General features: G+C 39.6%; 1 protein-coding gene across 1 annotated transcript in view; it reads left to right on the top strand.

The window, feature by feature from the left end:
* The window catches only part of ctnnd2a (catenin (cadherin-associated protein), delta 2a), a 287,463-nt gene that overhangs the window by 27,028 nt on the left and 241,009 nt on the right, over window positions 1–19,426 (top strand). Inside the window, exon 2 of the mRNA XM_069666943.1 lies at window positions 14,030–14,160. Within this exon, the coding sequence (XP_069523044.1) occupies window positions 14,032–14,160 (129 nt within the window). The 5' untranslated portion in view covers window positions 14,030–14,031. The remainder of the gene's footprint in view (window positions 1–14,029; window positions 14,161–19,426) is intronic.

The following is a 19,426-nucleotide window of genomic DNA, read 5'->3' as shown; positions in this document are numbered from 1 at the left end:
GGTACAGTAGGTGTGGAATCAGTTAACACCATGGTAGACTCACCTGTCAGTCTAGCAACATTTCCATCTCCTGTCTCTCGTCTCCCTTTCCCGCTCTTCTTCTTCCTGCTTTCCTAACGCCAAAGTAAAGAAAGAAATAGGCTATGGCGTGGGGGGAGTTCACGATATTCTGTTGCAGGAAAAAAAAGTTGAAATATTTTCTACTTCTCTTCCCTGACTGTGGGAATAAAGATTTCTGACTTTGTATGCAGATGGTTGCTCCTGCATGTCTTCAAACCCAGCACCCAATCTAGGTCAACCATCTCACTACTTCCCTGCTGCCTGACAGAGCTGCGTGTATATATGTGTATGTGTCAGCGCATATGTGTGTGTGTGTATCTGTATGCGCTGCATTTTTAGTGCTCCAGGACACAAGCACAACAAAAAAATGCTAAATATATTTGCTTTCTTTCCATAAAGAGGAATTCATTGAATGTTAATTTGGGCTATAGAGGACTTCTAAGTTATTGGTGTACCTAGAGTAATACAGCAGAGTATATCATCCAAATGCTACAATAGCAATAGCTGGAGGTATTGATTGAAATAATCAATGTTGCTGTCTCTGTTGACTGCTTACACTCGCTCTTTTGAAAGCGTGCAAAACAGGCCTAAAGCATCAGATCACGGCTGTCTGTGACCAGCCTCCTGAATCACTGAGGCTGCTGGAGCCATGAACCGCACCCACCTCCAGTCTCACTCTGTGCTCTGGTAATACCTCTCCTGGGGTTATCTGAGCTGTTTCATTTCTCTAAAGCAATATATACACTACTATGCATTGGTGCGTAAAGACATATGGACGTTTATACTATAATTCTGTTTAGCACATTCATTAGCTGTAAGTCTTCATAAGCGTCAGTTAGTTTGCACACATGCATTTATACAGTATGTATATGTATGATTTATAGTAAGACAGAACGTAAATGGTGGGGGCTGACTTTGATACTAAGATCAGAGTTTTATTTCTAAGACTGTCAACATGGGACGTCTGCTAATATGCTGATCATGTTTCTTGATGAGTTCAATTCATCTTATTTCAAGTCAAAAAGTCAAGTCAGACAAACTTGTGTTTTTTAGTTCAAAAGTGGCATGAAAATAGAGATAAATGGATACATTTTAAAGTGATAATCTCGAAGATTTTCATTTAAATGTCTGTTAAGTTGCTATCTATCGACCGAATGAGGTAACACAACAGAGATTGAGCCTACGGTCCAATGATGAAAGCCTTTGCATTTGCAGTATTACAGACTGGGTGTCGACTTCTGTAGACTTCTGCAGCGCCCAGTTAGTGACGCGTGTTTAAGCAGGCCAAGAAACACACCATAGCAGTCTGTATGAGCTTCACCCAGGGGCGGATCCAGGGGTGGCCTGGTCCATCTTTGAAATCTAATTGGCCACCCCAAGTGCCACACCAAAATCCAAACTATGATTGTCTATTTGCCTCGTCAGAGGCGGGACTCGTGTTAAAATCAACTATTTGGGTTGTGTTGCAACAGGCTGCTAGTAGCTTTCTTTTCATTTCAATGTGGCACATTTCCTTTAGTACTTTAAATTGTTACTCTGGCCATACCTCTTCTTTTTGAGTCCTTAAAAGAAAGGGAAAATAGGCTCTAGGTTGAAAAATCCAGAAGTTATCCTTTAAAGAGTTAAGCTTGAAAGGAAGGGTTAATTAAATGATATTCATTTTCATGTGTGTGGACACATACTTCATGCCACCCCTGCTCACACGAGGTTTCTTATATTGTAATTGCTGTAAAAGGTGTATTAGATACAAACTCAAAAGGTTTACCGGCATTAAAAGAATGTTTAAAGATGTTTCATCCCACTCACTGTATCTGTTTTTTATGGTTGATTTAATGTTAGTATTATTTTAGTTCATTTAAATTCTGCACAAGAGAATGTATTTTTTGTTTGAACATCTGTCTGGATCTTTAGAAATATTTTGGTGCTTGTCCAGACAGACATTCATTGTGAGTTGTGATGCGTTGTGCGTGTTTGTGCGTGGGCGTTGTCCACATGCACGTATCATACACACTCGCAATCTCTCAGCAGTGCTCACTGAATTATGCATTATTCAGAGTTTAATATTAGACATTAGATGGAGGTAAATTGAAACTATCAATCATCCAAGACATTCATATGTGGCAGACTCAGGGAATCATTTCTGAAAGCAGAGCAGTCTTTGGAAATCAGGAGTGATTGGCTGGGGAAATTGGGTGTGGAAATTATAATTATTTTTTCTTCATTTTCCAAGCTTTGCCTCATTCTGATGACATTAGCATTATTAGCCTTATGTTCGGGATAATTATTTTCTGAGCTCCTGAGGATGCTGATGAACTGCACACAGCTAATGATTTGAAATGTATTCAAAATTCAGAAAATCAGATGTTTCTATCAAGTCTAATTTATAGGTCTCTCAAATGAATTGAAATGAAATATAAGTAACCATTTTATATAGATCTATACGGTTTCAATAGCTTTTAAATTGTGTTTGAAATTCTTATTAAAGGAACTGATTGGCATGAATCACTTGAATAAATCATAGTTCACAGCGGTATTTATGCTTGAATAAACCCAGTGGAATATTACATGTGTGCGTGCATGTGCTTATATGTACTGTATGTGTCATCAAAGTAATTAAACATATTACTAATTGTTTATGTATGATAGTGAATACTTACTTTATTTTATTTTGTATTTGAAAGATCAATTTGTCTGCAACAAATGCAGACTAAAACACTTTTCATTATCCACAATTTTTTCTCCCTGTTTAACGAAGTGATTGCTAAAATTGGGTGTTTTTGCATTTATGGACAAACTTAATTAAGGAATGAATGTTAAATAAACATGTGTTGCTCAAACTCTTTCTTCATGCCTCAGCTGCAGTTCAGTGCTAGCTTCCAGACATTTTCAACACAATGACTTGCTGAAAGGCATACCTCATATATCCAGTGCAGCAGAGTTTAGATTTATAGCAAAAAAAATCTGCTATCTGCAACATCAGTGGTAAACATCAGATTTTGGTGACAGCCTCTCAGGAGTAATCCATTGGAAAAGACAGAAAGGTGACAGGTCCTCCTGCCTCAACGTTTAATACAGCCTCGAGGGCAGGTTGCATTATTAGAAAAAAGAACGACTTTGCGGCTTATCCTCAAACATAAAACCCCTATTTCTGCTATCAATAACCCTGCCTCTGCAACAGACATAAGTATCACACCTGAATACAAAAAGGGGTCAGGTTTTCAGCCAACAATACTTTGTTAAAAACATAAAATATGTCTATCAATATACAGAATTTCAACTTGAAGTAGCTTATACACAGAGCAGGTTGTTCCAGAGAAAGGACTAATGAACACAGGTGATTACTTTCACATTACTTTATTAAGTTTAAGTGTGTCCAATGGCAGCATTATACTTTAAGTCCCAGTGGAAAAGGGATGGTAGTGTGATACTTTAAGCTCACAGTCAAGACTGTGCTGGGTATTTCATTGTCAAACCGTCCCTGTGGCTACACTGTGAGACAAGATATGTTTTTTTTTCCCAATAGCCAATTTTAATGATGCAATAAAACCAAATGATAGTTGAAGTTACCTCCTTTATTGTAGTTTTAGTCTTTGTTGAAGTAAGAAAAGCATTCTCCATATACTGCCTTTTTACCGATAGTTGTATTTCTTAGTGTCGTCAGTAGATGACGCCCTTCTGTGGATTAATTGGATAGCAGCTCTAAGCCCCTCCTGCAGGTTAGCAATTAACTTGCGCTAGCTTAATTAGCAAGACAGCAACGCAGTCTTCATTGCTCCACGCCACAGGTACTGCAAATTTATATTTAAAGACTGTAGTTGTACTTTAGCATGGATGCAAATGTTGTATGACTGTTGTATGTGATTGTTATTCATGTGGAACAGTTTGTAGCCCGTTTTAACCAACCTTCTGAGTGTCTTAAAAGCTGCAAAGATAGTTTTCTAGAACCAGTAAACGGACATTGTGACTCTTGCAAGAATTGAGTAGAAGTATTGTGACTCTTGTAAGTGTAACTAGGCTTTCGTAAAGTTTTTATCATGGCAATATACCAGTGGTTATAATATATATGATTAACCAGAAATATGAACAAAGTTAAAGGGATATTGGGCTGACTGCAGTTTAATATTTTCAGTCGCTGCCACCATGATATGTTAATTGGCGCTGAGTGCGCACAGGTGTGGCACTGTAAATTCCGTGAATGTTAAAGGGTGTTTTTAGGAAGCTAGTGTTGAATTAGTGTCATAGTATGAGTGTGTTTAATTGGCCTTATAATTATTTGTAAGCAAAGTGGCTCACAGAAGGTGAGGTTTTGAATTTTTCCACGCTGTTGTATAATGTCATGTAATTGATTGGTCATGTGTTGAATTAATTGAACTTACTTTAAACAGCAGGCGTGAATGTAGGGAAAGACATATTGACAGAATGGTTAAATTAAATGTTTTTATACAATTAACACAGGAGGACTGGCTTGAGTAACACACTAACTCCTTTCACACTCTTAATTGATTCACAGTGCTGTGTAGCCTGTGTATCTCTTGCTGCCACTCAAGATATCCCCTTGGACTGGAGAAGGTAAGACTTTTCCACAACAGAAAGCAGGAAAAACCCCAGGTGTTCCTGATAACATTAACGAGGGCTCTGGTTTATTCAAGTGTCCCAGGAAGCCAAGACAGTGTGACAGTGGGCCTGTGTGCACAATAACACGGCCCTGAAACCAGCTACAGTACATCCAATTGGCTTTACTTATACCTATGCTTTTCCTCATTTGATGTCGAAATTCTTTATGACTAGCCATCATACAATTGTTTCCTTTTTAGATTGCATTTCAGAGCCTTATAAATGTTTCAACAGTGTCAGTAATTTGAATGGAAAAGCATACATTTGATGGTGATCCGTAGAGGAGCCACCCACTCTTATGCTGAGGACAATGACTTCCTGAGCACACTCTGGGGATGTGGCCTGGGTATGCTAGAAAAAGAGATAATAGGAAGACATTCTTACGGTCCTATATAGTAGCATTCATTGTAAATTGTTCATAACATCTAGTAGTAGACAAGTAGTCCCTTATATGCTTTTCAAAATTAGAAAACCCTTTGAAACATACCCATACCCATTTATGTTGATGCACAGATACTACAGCTGTCAATCGTAAATTGACATCCCGTTTAGAGTTCTTTCATTTTTTTCCTTGTAATAAATTAATTATAATAAATTAAAATAATTTGTAGATTTTTATCAAATTATCCAGACTATATTTGCACACACAGTGTATGGTTGTCTGAGTCACAGGCAAAACAAGACAGTAAAATCTTCTCTCTTCTATTTACATTTTTCATTTCCCTGTCATGCTGTCTGCTGTTTCTTATCTCTCTTGCCAGCTATTATTCGCTGACTCAGGTGACGGGAAACAATAAATACTGTCTCAATATAACCTCCCAGGAAAAAATATAGGGTAAAGAAATTTCCTGTTCAAATTTCAATAAAAATATACAGACACTACATTACCCATTTTTTAAAAGAATTGGGCCCAAAATATAACGTCCAAATATAAATAGAGAAATGGCCTGTATTCACATTTGTAGAGCCGATGTCAGTGGCACATATACACTGCTCCTCTCTTACCCGGTGTAGCCACTATTATTGATTATAATAGAATAATAGAAGCTTGGGTTGCCACATCCGCTGCAAGACTGGACAAGAAAAATGAATCTGAAATAACCCATGTAAATATTATTTTAACATTTGATTAATACTATTAATACTATTTGCTTCAATTTCAATTCATTGCAACATCCCAAATAGATATTATATGGCGCTCTGTGCAACCCAACAACCACCTCAATGTATTTCTGACCAACAGCGGCAGTAGCATCGGAGAAATTGACAGGAATGTTCCCTTAAATAGTAAATCCACATTAATTATTAGTATTGCTAATTGCAGCAGCTCTTGTCCAGACATATTAACCCATTAGACTCCAAAATCAGAAAGCTACAGGACCAAAAAGAAGGAAAAGAGGATAAAAAGAAAAGATAAGGTTAGAGGGGAGAGCAGGGCAGTGCAGCAGAGCCAACAAGGCATGGAGTCAGACAGCAGACGGTTCATGGGGTAAATGGAAGGGACACCTCATTGAACCTTGAAGTGTGCGCATGTACTGAATGTGTATGTCTGTGTTTCTGTGAGCACGCACATGTTCATGTTAGGTGTATTCAGCCAGCTGGGGCAGGTGTGGACGACTGTCGGGTCAGGGTGAGAACATGGGTCAGAGGAGCCCATTCTACCGAACCCTCTGACTCAGGTCTGAGTAGCCTCTGTGATTGTGCGTGCGTGCATGTGTTTTGCCGGTGTGTGGAGCAGAAGTTCTTTTTTCACTTGTAAGCAGACAGCGTTGAAAGTAGAACACATTGTGAACACATTAAATATTAATGAACAACCATACTTATCTTAGATTTAAAGGTTTAAACAACAGACATGTCACCTATACTCTACTTGCCCTACTTTTTGATGCTGTGTTTAACTCCAGAACCCTTTACCAATATTAAATGATATAAAATTGTTTTTTCAAATCTGTTAACTGAATTGTCATTTACAAACATATCAGCAAATTTTTTAGGATCCTAATCCATAATCTTCGTTGTAGCACATGGCATACTCGTCATGTACTGCTCAGTCAGAACATGATGTCTTGATTAAATTTCTTGGCCTGATTGTGATCAGAGTTCTTTTAGCGCATGTGCCAATTATGAGTACTATCCCAACTGATCCTCAAATATTGAATCTCATTTATTTAAATAACAGCTATATCCCTCTATATTTTGCCAAGATTATTTTTTACAATCTTTTATCCCTACCCATTGAGGTTACATATTCCTAACTATTAAGCTCATACACTTGTATTATTGTTGTGTGCTTAAAAGTGTAACTGTTACCTGAAATTAAATTGGTGCAATCTGCTGAAGACACATCAGGAGTTTTTGGCACTAAAATATACTAAAGCCCTATTTGCACAGGACTAGTATAACTGGGGAGCTGTAGTAATATGTAATAAGTGCAGAGGTTGTCTGTGATCTCAATCCTGTGAGGATCAGCCATGTCTGTAATTTGTAAAGTAAAAATTCCAAATTGCCTACCATATTTTGGCAATTGCAGAGGTCATCTGATAATATTAGTCCGGTGCGAATCGGCATCTCTGTAATTTTGTGTCGAATATTTTTTTTTAAGCACTGTTTTTGTCATCTCCGCGCCTTTCACCCCATCCAGAATTACAGAGGCTGTGGTGGAAATTATAAACAAAAGTTTTGACAGCATTTTGGGTGCAAATTCAGGAGGCTCATCTCGCTTAACAGCACGGGGACCCATTCGCAGAAAGAGCAAACTCAAATCCAACACAAAATCTCGAAAGATGATGACATAATATTCATGGCAACACGCACGTTTTCTATCTTTCAGTAGGCTTAAGGCTTTAAGCAGATGTTACGCAAAGCCTTGACATTTTCAATCATATCCGGGAGGGATGATGTCTGTAAATTGTAGTAAAATACAGACTTTGCTTATCCCGTGCGAATGCGCCACACGAAACACAGACGTGAGGGGGTAATTTCTAAATCACACGGTCCCCAGGTCATACTTGTCCCGTGCGAATAAGGCTACAGACTGTATGTAAAGACAAAAACACTCAGTCCAATCATGGCTGTACTACAGTGTTAGAGTTATGCTTCTTTTGCCTCATAAACATTTTTTGTCTGAATCTGGACACCCGATGCCAGAAAGCACACAAACTCCACAACAGCCAAGAGTCTGTTTCGGCCTGCCATCAAGTCAGTAACTGACAAATTAATGTGAATTAGCGGCAGCTCATGCGACATGCAGCAGACTGTAATTTTAAAAGGAGGCACGGGCTAAGGGAGAGGAGCTGAGAAGCTGCAAGCTGAATGTTTTGAACAGTGTTTGTTTAAGAAAGCAGAGATAGAAGTTTATTTACCAGTTAAGCTTAGTGAATCTATGTATTTTACCAGCCTGGCTGTCAATCACCTCTAATTATTACTTGCATAGAGCATATTGCTTGCACTGAAGAGCGTGGCTGTCATTAAGGACAGCAACGCAGACTGAGGGGGACAAACACAGTAGACTGGAAGAGCGTGGTTAGGCCTATGTAGAACAATTAAAACATGCAGGAATCAGCCCTGATCCATATTTGAGTGAAGGAATCAGAGGTGTGGGCATGAATGTGAGCATAGTGTATATTTAATTATCCTTGGCTCCTTTGGGTTGTGTACTTGTTAAGCTTGAGTAGACATGTGCCTGCAGAGAAAGTAAAACCATAACCACTTGTTTGGTTTCCACCTTTTCAGATTGTAAACGTCAGATGAAATTAGAAGCAGTAAAACTTCAAAGTGTGATGTGCAGTTTTCCTGTTAGTTTTCTTTTGTTTACACTTTATTCTCCAATGAACTCTGCTGCACGTTGGTTCTTCTACCATGCTGTCAAAAACAGGAGGCCTTTTCTGGGCTTTCCATGTGTTGTCTAGGCCTGAGCTGAATTAAATGTTTGGCTACCATTCTGCCTCAGTTCAACCGGAAGCCACACAAAACTCAAATCAGCTCGAATGTGTTGCTATTAAATGTGTCCCCAGAGCTACAAAATCCCATTTAAAGCTGCCGTTTCTATTACATTGTACCCTGCAGGACTAGTCAATGGCCGCTCAACGGTGCCTGCTGACAAAAGCCTCAAAAGAACATTGGGGTGGTGGAGTATTGTGACAGTGATTTGTTGGGTTAACTCTGAAGCAGCCAGTATATAGCGAGCTTTGCAGGTCTGGACACTAATCACAAAGGGCATGCTCCACAATGCATGATCACCTCTGTGCATGATCACCTACTTCCTCGGACAATAAATGGTATAAAGTGATGTGTATTGTTGTATGCAAAGGCTCAGAAATTGTGTTGGTGCTGGGTTTAGATTGAATTTTATTTTCTTTAAGTGATTCAGTCTTTGGTGACAAGGATGCTCTCATCCAAATCACTCCAACCTTGATTTGCTTACTAAATGTAATTGTGTTACCTGCAAGTATTTGTCAGTTTACTGAATATTGTGTCAGAAAGCAGCTGGATAGGGGTTATCTGATGAGACAATGCCTTGAAGCTCTTTTTTCTAGTGTCAGCAAATGCAAACAATAATTAGCCGAATCAATTTTCCACTACATCTGTTCAGTGTGGGTTTGTACATTTTCCTTATGAAAACAAAGTGATACCATAGGATACAGACATTGTGACTTGTCAAAACAGGAGCAATCGCGGAACCCATCGGCTATCGTCTGAAACGATATAGCCTCTCCAGTCGAGACGTCCTTTTCCGCATGCTGCTTTGTTTACAGTCCAGTTTGCAACTAAAGTAGTGAGCGTGTGTTCAAGTGAAGCGAATGTCGCCCCTTCTGATATGTCAGGACAATATACCATAATTTCTTGGTTCATTAAATCCCCCAGAGGAGAATACTACATTTTAAATGCTTGTTTGTTGAACGGAGGTAGGATCGATCATTTCTGATGCATTCAATGAAGACGGGAAATTCTAACGCTGAACAGCTTTCGTGACACAGCGTCAAAGGAATTTGTCTGAAGTTGAAATTCTGATCTCGAACGGATTGTTAGCTGAACTTGCTGCAGATGTCGGTTTATACAGATAAGTAAGAAGCTAAATCGTTGTCAGATGACCGCTTTCGTCCCACGCCGCTTCTCTCTCTTTTGCAGCTGCAGTTGCCATGGTGAATCGTGGTATCGGGGCTCCATTAATGTTGGCTTTTTATAGTCAGCCTGTGCGCACTTAACTCTGACTGAACCTACTCAGAGTTGATTGAGCTAACTGAGATCAGCTGTTCTGAAACCAAAAAGCCAGTGACTTTTAGCTCAAGCCCAGTCCAGGGTTAGACTAAGGGTTGGTTGAACCACCTTTCTGAAATAGACACCTGACATAATGACACAACAAGGGAACATATATAGGGGTTTGGCCAAACCAACTCAAACCCAAGGAGTAAACAAAATGGACACGAAGTGAAACTTAATACAAAGCTAAACTAACTAAACCCAAATCCCCCCATGACATCAAAGCATTTGGTATCTTCCAATGAGCTGGCTCCAGCATTAGAGAGATCACAACCCTGGGCCACGCCTTTTGCTCAAACCAGGAAATGTCATGCTCCAACAGTCAGGTAACTCAAGGACAAAGAAAAAATGTATGATAGTATGACAGAAATGTGTCTTTAATCTTACAGTGTAAAAATGTGCGCACTAAATTTAAACAATGTAAGATTAAATGCAAAAATAAACTAATACCAAACCAAACTAAGTGTGTAAATTGCTTGTGTGGTTGACTACAAATCCAAATCCTGCCTGCCGGTCTGTCGTGCCTGTTTGGAAATACATTATGTTCAAAACTGCTAAAGACATGACTTGATGGTTCATGGGACAAAAACAGCACTAAACTATTGCCAAAGAATAAATTATTGATGAAGCGTAACTTTATGTATGTTCATTCTGTTGTTGCGGTTCAGGGCTCTAGTTCAACTGCCCACTGACTTACATGTTTGACTGTGTCATTGAAGAGAAATGTGGCAGTCTGCCAGCTGGTGTAATATGGTCTTTGCTGGGGTTCTGGTCGCTCAGGAGCCAAACTCTTGTGACTCATCTCCACTCAGGAGGGGACATGCCAGACATAGTAGTGGTGTTTGTCAGTGAGAGCGAAAATAACCATCTGCGGGCCATCTCGCTAGCATCTTTTATTTACCGACACCACCCTGTCTTGCCTGCTGTCTGTCTGCTGCTTAGCTGACTGACTGTTAGACTGGATGTTTGATTTCCTCACTGACTTTGCTAGCTGACTTGCATGACGCCTATAGCTCACTTACACTCTGTCTGTGTCATCAGATGTCATTAATATGATGAAAATTGGCTCCTAAAATGCATGCTTTAAACTACAAACATTTAAAATGTATGACTAAACATGGACCGGGGCTGTGAAGAAGTGACTTGGCGGTGCATACAGAATGTGTGGGTATAACCAAAGCTAGGGCAGATTTGGATCTCCACATCAAATATTAAAACTGAAGGGCTGGGACTGGCGGCAAATTGTAAAGTAAGAGGCTCCATGATCAAATCCCACACTCAATCAGTTCATTATTTAGTCTTTTACAGAAGTCGAGGCTGCTGTATTGACAAAATCCTGTCCCCACGGGTTCCTCTCGCTAAGACTCGAAGACCAATTTCCTGATTTCTCTGACTTTTTATCTCTCTATTTCCCTCTGATCTTAGCTCAGACAGGAAAGAGACAAAAATGCTTCAATTGATGTTAAAACAATTCCAATTAATGTACAAAAGAGATGTGAAACTCTAAGTGATTTAGATTTTTATAGATGGCTCAATATAGAAGTATAAAGGATGCATCCATTGTCACTCCTAATGTGTCCAGAACACATAATCAATTGGAGCAAAGAGAAAAGTCCGATCTGTCCACGCATGACTGCTGATGTTAATTTATCACTGATGGTGAGGTTGTCTCTGAACAGGGTCAAAGGGCCAAAGTTATGCTTTTTGTTTTGTTTTCTCATGTTAATAATTACAAGAGAGTCTAATCTCAATTAAAATTATTAATTGTCAGTTAGAGACGTGCATCACTATCATGTGTCCTGAATAAAGTAATTAAAGTCGTTATAAGTGGGGCGTCACATTTTAACAAGTCTACAAGGACCCCTATTTGTGATATGACAAAGTGGCTTTGACACAGGTGAGAAGTGTGACTCTGTGTGTGTGTGTGTGTGTTGCAGACTAATTGCTGTTTATATTTATAGAGTCCTCGCTCTGGCTCTGGCACATTCTACCAGCAGCCACTGTAACCACACTACAAGCAGGGTTGTTGGGTACACTAACTGGCTGACTGACTTGTTTCATTGATTGATTCCTTTTGATAGTATGTCTCATATGATCTGTCATTTGCTGCTCACTCTATTTTCAGTCAAACTTAAGTTCCCACAAGATCTTCTTGTATAATACGACGTCGCTACTTACTACTTTATCAGATTATTCCAGCATGTTTTATCTGGAGAAATACGATAATTTAGAAATAAAAAAATAACTTTCTTGAGAGTGTAATGCGGGGCTTTTCAATTCTGATCCTGACTGCGTCCCCTCTGACAAAACGGAGACAACTGCAGACTGTTGAGGGTCCCTCATAAAAATTGACTGCACAACATGGGAAAAGTTAACATTCATGATTATTTTAACTCATGTTATTAATATTCTGCATTTTGTAGATTACCGTGCTCTAAAGTTTTAACTACAGCTCCCATGATGCTTTTGAAATTCTAATGTTGCTAAGCAATCAGTGATTGTTACTGAGCTACAACTTGATTCTGTCATGAGTTCTTATTGTTTAATTTTGTATTTAATATATTGTGTTCTTGTCTTGATTTAGTCTTGTTTAGTTATGGAATTCATTTGTGTTTCATTGTCTAGAGATTTTCTGCATGAGTTCTACTATCACAGTCCTGAGTTTGGTTTTTAGTGTTTCCTGTTTTATTTTGTAGTTCTTGCCCTATGTATCTTTTGTCTGGTTTTACTTCCTGCTTTTGTGTGTTTTCCCGCCTGTTGGATTATGTGCCCTGCCCTTATTGTTTTCACCTGCTCCCTTGATTGTCTCACCTGTGTCTGATTAGCCTCACCTCCTAAGTTTATTTAGTCTTTGTGCTCCCTTGTCTCGTTGCCTGTTCATTGTCATCCATCGTACGTGAGTCTATGTCGTCCATCCTGTGTCGTCCTTCTCTGGAGTTTTTGTCTATGTCCACGATGGATATTCTTCGTGCTTCCTCCAACCCCTCGTGTCCCTTGGATTACCTGTTCCTGGTTTTGTTGTAAGTTTTTTGCTCTGTCTTTTGATTTTCCTTTTTTTGTCTTTTGTTGGAGTTGGACCTTGTTTGTGCATTTTTGCCTTTTATTTAATTAAATCCATTATTTCAGTCTGCATCTGGGTCCTCAACCATTTGTTTAAAACCCTAAACCCTGACAGATTCCTTGATTTTTTTGGCTGTATTTGATTAAGCCAAATGTGCAATAAGCAGTTTGTCTTTGCAATGTGTCCACAGAATAACAAACAACTACTTTGATGCTGAAGAATGATTAACAACATAAATATTATACTGACAAGGATTTCATCTATGAATTCTTTCCTCTTATTAATGTTTATTTGCAATACTCATAGAAGTAATAATCTCGATGAACAAAGTATATTTTTTAAGCTGACCATGAGCTGACTGTAGGCTTAAAGTAATAATCTCGAAGATTTTTATTTAAATAAAGGTCTGTTATGTCACTATCTATTGCCGAATGAGGTAACACAATGGTGATTGAGCCTATGGCCCAATGGGTGCAACTTTAGCGGAAAAAAATCACAAGTGCGACTAGTTAGTGACGCGTTCTCCATCAGCCAGCAGTGGTTGGTCTGCCAGAGAGGGTAGGCGGAGCTATGCGGCTGTTTTTCTGGTCTCTGCAAGTGATGCGAGTAAACACTAGTCTTCTATGGCTGAACAAACAAAGAAAAGATTGATGACTACAGATACAACTTCATACATAAGTGAAAATCCAAAGAAAAAGAAACAAATTCAATGCTCAGATGAAGGCAAACAGTCTAAAAAGGAAAGCGACCGCCAGCGAGGAAAATCCAGAGTTACAACCGGAGCCAACGTGGACGTCACACATGCAACACTGTCTGGATATCTGGGATGTGTGCTCCCACAATTCCCGTGTATCGCAATAGGTGCCACCAAAGAGAACAAAACTGAGATCTTCAAGATTATTACTTTAAACATCGACATTGATATGACCCATTTTTCACCTATAGCCATCTTCTCTAACCCTTTTTTGAACTTGACGTGCAGGCAGCCTAGTCATGCTTCATCCTAATGTGTGTATTTGTGTGTGTTAATATTAGCAATGCCGGTGCCAGATCAACCTGCGGAGCAGGAGAAGGGGGCCATGGTCCCCCCTGTGATGCCAGCCTCCAATGGAGACCGATCTGAGACGGAGACAACCTCCTCCATCCTCGCCTCCGTCAAAGAGCAGGTAGGAAGTCTTCCATGTACATGAATGTGCTCAGAATGTGTCAAACCTGTACACGAAAAAACTTTGTCGCCTTTGTTTCTCTTGCTCTTTTTTGTTTTTGTTCTGGCCATTATAGCCATTGATGAGCTTGCTATGAGTGAGGTCAGGAGGTTGTCACTGTTATTCAGGAAAAAAAGGCGCTCAGCTGCTTCAAGGTGTTTAAAAGACAACGATTGATTGGTGCCAAGGGAATGTGAGAGTGTAATGGATGGAAAATGATGGAGATTACAAGGCGTGAGCGGTAGCCAAGTAGACATAATTGAAAAAGCCATTAAATCAAGGCAATTACTCAACAGGGAACATCGGAAGGTAGCTGCAGCGTTTCAAGAGGTAGAAGGGGTTATGATGTTGCCTGGTTTCTGTTTAGCAGAAGGAATGGGAAATACTGAAGGAGGAAGGAAGGCGGACATGTAGAGGGAGAGAAGAAGAGGGAGATCAGATGGTGTAGGTCAGGAGGTTTGGGTTGGATTGTGTGAGAAAAGAGGGAGATGGACGTAGGTGATAATAAGTAACATGTTCTTCATTGGAAGCCACAGAGATGTTAGACTTATAAGAAGTGGAAGAGTACAAAGAGGAGAGACAGAAAAGGGACAAAGATTGGAGGGAACGTTGCTTTGTGGGTTTAAAAAACAGTTATGTGTCCAAGTGGGTGTTTTACAGAAAAAAAGTCACATTGAACAGCTGGTGTTTGCTGTGTGAGCTTACACTATTAATCAGTGGACTTCTCTGTGTGTTTATTCTATACTTTATTTAAGTATAGAATAAACACATTTATAAGTATAAAAAGAATGTCCTCTCACAGAAACATTTGGTCGACCGTTAAAAAGAAATTCTTCAGTCCCGCTAAGAAAAAAAAAACTCACTAATTGCATTTGGTGATTTGTGTTTAGCCTTGGACGTACACTTTTGTGTAATGGAAAGTTGTTTCATTTGGATTTAGCGCATCAGCAAGTGCAATACACCCAAGATTTATCATTTTGCCCATCTACATCGAGTCTAAAGTTTTCCGTAATTTAATACCTCAAAGTATTCTATTTACCCTTAGCGAGTGAAGGACAAATGCTGATGGCAATTTAAGCTTTTTCTCTTTTGCAAATGGCATCCATTTGTGTTTTCCTCACCATAGAACCTCTCACTGCTCTCACATTACTGAATCACTGAAGCATGCAGAGTTTGATCCATGCTTTGCACCAGAATTGAACTCACAGCTCCCCCTTCCCATCGGCAGAGCGAATGTACAGAAGTTACCCAAAAGGGAATACATCACATACATGTATCCATTGTTGAAGTCTTGTTTTCTTTTGCAGTGTGACAGCTCTATAAACTCCTCCCCTGAGAGAAATGTTCTGGAAATTTAAAATTAGTTTCCTGTTCAGCCATCAGAAGGAAACAGTAAAGCCTTTGCACTCAGGGTTCAAGCAACAGGAGATTTGTGTTTCAGTAAGCTTAATCAGGTTGACAAAGCAGCGACGTGGAAAGAAAAGTGACTGTTGAAATGTGTTTTTTCCACACCAGTAAAGGCTCAGTGCTCTGACATTAGTGGATTATCTAAATGTATCTGATTTAATCACACCTATATAGTTTTACTGATCCACACCATACTGATGCAATATTAATTCTAGGCTTTTGCAAAAATAGTGATACAGCTAAATAACGTGATATTTGCTTACTTCAATTTTCCCGCTGTTCATGTCGATACATTTACGGGATTTCAAACGGCCTTATATTTCCCTGAAATTCCTGTTATCACAACGATTACTGCTCCTGTAGATGTCGCTGTATGCCTAGTAGGCTGGTTTCTTTCCGGCATCCGTTACTTCCGGCATTACGTCAGAAGCAAGCGTGGCAGATAAAATAAAAGCAGACATATGAGCGCACTTTGGTTTTGCAAAGGTTTTGAGACCAATGATTTAGATACTTACGAACTCACTAACAAGATACTACACAACTCTTTTTCCCACACACTACACCTGTGCTGTAACGGAGGTGCTGTTACACAGCGGCTTGTCCCTCTCTCTCTGTTTCTCTCTCGTAATGTGTCTGCTCTGTTTCCATGATCATGAGTTCTATGTTTTACAAAGGCGCCCAAAAAACACAACTGGCATTTTGCATTTTTCACCCTCAACCCCGTTTTGTTGAGGAAGCTCATCTTTAAAGACGTTGCGTAGCAAAACAAACCAAATATTCAGTGTCTTCAGTAACACACTGCAATTCAAATACATTGTTCGGATGAATTGGAAAATAAATTTTGAATGAAATAGTTTGAATTCAATTTGATGCTACCCAGGTGGCACACAGCAAGTTGAAATTTCAGCTCCAATTATGTCGATGTACTGCCATATGTATCGTGAGGTCCATGCCTATACCCAGCCCTAAATGATACAGGACAGCAAGTTGAAACAAAACACCACCCTTAATGAAAATTCCATTGCTATTGAGGGTCTTAGCCCTTTTCCTTCATCCAGTTTTCTTTCAAACCAGTTAAAAGACAAACAAGCGACAGTCAACTCTCTCTCTGTGTTCAGAGACATGAAGCATGCAGCTGGGGGCAGATCTGGTCCCAAAGGGAACAAACCTAAATGTATTGCTTCAGAGCTGCTCATTTTGGTGTCTGGTGGGGAAACAAATAAGAAAACTCTTGTTGACATCAACTTGAGCATGCTATTTAAGCTCCAGGTGCTCTGTTGGTGCTGATTAATGGCCATCAGAAGTTTCCAAGTAAATACAGCTCAAAGTAACTGCATTTGTTTGTTTAAAACAATCATTTGAAGGGGGAGCAATCTCTTATTTCTCCCAAAAAAGAATTGGCATTCACATTTTGACTGTATGTCTGGTTTCTTTACTCCAGTCTCACCAAGACAATTTAATTCTATTGACTTTTTTATGAGAAATGTTTCCACTGTCATTCTACAGTCTCCACCTGCACCCCGATAGCCTGTCCTCTGTTCATGGTCCTACAGAATAAGCCTTTAGATAAGGTGTATACAGTTTTCAGCAAGTCTGTTTAACCAACACCATGATATTTACAAAATAATACATTTTCATAAGGCGCATATTAATCCCTGCACAATAATTATTGATGGTGTGGACAACCCAGAATTATATTATTTTGTCATAGTATTAGTATGTACTTCCATGTGCATGTGTTTTTCAATTATTTTTATCAAGTCCACTATTTGTGCTTTTTGTGTGCTCTAGATATGTGGCCATGCATTTGCAGGTGTATACTAGATGCGTCACTGACATTCTCTGTCCAGGTGTTCATGCCTGTGTGTGTGTGTGTGTGTGCGTCCCTCCATATGAACATACTGCTCCAGTAACCCAGCATGCCCACTCCCGTTGCGGCACATCATCATGCCTAACACACACACACACACACACCTCTCCACTGTTGTGTCCCGGCAACGATGCACACATGTGGGGATGCACACATGGCCTGTGTTCTATTCAGTAGACACCATCTGTCTGCTTGTGAGTGTGTGTTTGTGTGTGTTGCTGGTGGTTTAGGACAAAGGAACATAAAAAAAGGCAACATTCCCGCCACCTTTTTGCCCTGTGGTGTCTTTGTCTGAACCTCTTCATAGACCCATATCTTTTATGTTTTCTTTTTGCTTCTCTGCACCACATACAGCAGTAACAGGTCATCAATATCCATTTTCCTTAGCTGCCGTTGGAGCGCCCAGCACTGTTTACAGAAGGTTATTGTTCATCAGTGCTGATGTGCACATCCTTAGCGTTATTGTTTCTGTTCTGGTTATTGTTCTTGGTGTGTGGACAGCAATATTAGCCAATTTATCACTCTCAGGAATTTCCTGAATCTTAAAACTCACTGGTTTAGAAAAATGAGTCGGCGAGCCTTGAGCTATGCTTAGCTTTCAGGCCTGCTGAAATTCCTCCTCTTCTTTACACTGCCTGTTGATTATGTGTTTTTGTGGAAAAACACCTGGGGCTCCTTATCACTGCCCCCTCTGTCAGCCTTGGGTTGCTGTAGGTGTGCCATTTTTCTCCTCTAAAGCACAAAGTCCCCAGGTGTTTTTCTCTGTTGTTGTTTTGAGGACCCTCCCCAGGAAGGAAAAGAGAAGCTTGAAGTATCCCTGCAGATTTAACTTCAAATCAAAGTTCGTATTATAAAACTTGTCTGAAATATGTCATTAGTTGAAAAATACTACATTCTATAATGTCGAAGTAGAAGTGTATCATTTTATTACTGTCACATTGTTTTTCAAAAGAAGATACTTCACATTCTGAAATACAATAGGAGAGTGAAAGGGGTCAAATTGAGCACACTTATGTCAGAAAGCTCAAAAAGGAAATATGCTTCATCCAAACCTCCACACATCCTCTGATAAATGTGAACCAGCTATCTCTCCCGTTTGATTTTTCATATTTAACGGCTTTTGTGCTGCTACAGTCTGAGCCATTTGAGTTTCTGAAGATGCTTTGCACTATGTTGCATCACTTCTCAACTTGCCTGAGGAGAGCTCCACAGAGACCAATTTAGCCAATGCTGATTTGCTCTGCAATCTATCAGTTTTCTGCATATTTTCATTTAGCTGGAGTTAAAGTCCTGCTCTGTTTCTTGAATAAGCCCTGCCAATTTAACCTTGTTTCTTGCTGAATTCTAATCAGCATGTTATTGCATGTTTTACTTTATCCCTGACTGATACTGCGATTTAATGATTCCCCCTATAATGAGTACAATGAAAGCTGATCAAAACACCCAGGAGGCAGTCCATTTTTTCCAAGAAAAATACTTGAATTTAAAAGAGATGATGCTTTTCTATTTTTCATCGCCACACTTTCTATTATTGATAGATTACTGTAATTTGGTGTTGTTACTTGGTAAACAATTCTGCCAGAAAAGCCAGAAAAACACAAAGAATAAAGAGACAACCAAGACGATGAGATGAGTGTGTAGAAGTGAAAAATACAAGCGACAAAACAAGGATGAAGTCAGTCTGCAGGCCAGGGAAGAGAGTGAAAAAATCATGCAGGTCTGCTTCATCGCCTCCTGAGCCCAGCCTGTTCAGGTGTGCTGCATTCTCTGACAAGATATCAGCTCCTCCCAAAATAACCTGGAACAAGGAAAACACAGCAATCAAAGAGGAGGGACACGACAGGTAGAAAGGCCAACTCTGAGGCCGCCACATAAAATAGACCTTAACACATGATGTTAATTTCATACACATACTGGCTTAGAGTATGTGTTGCACACTTCTAACCCATA

The sequence above is a fragment of the Semicossyphus pulcher genome, unplaced genomic scaffold (genome assembly GCF_022749685.1).
Source record: "Semicossyphus pulcher isolate SPU_LCO1_2020_fin unplaced genomic scaffold, fSemPul1.0.p SCAF_18, whole genome shotgun sequence".
Lineage (NCBI taxonomy): Eukaryota > Metazoa > Chordata > Actinopteri > Labriformes > Labridae > Semicossyphus > Semicossyphus pulcher.
Note: the sequence above shows the minus strand (reverse complement) of the source record. Positions and strands in the feature narration are given on the sequence as shown.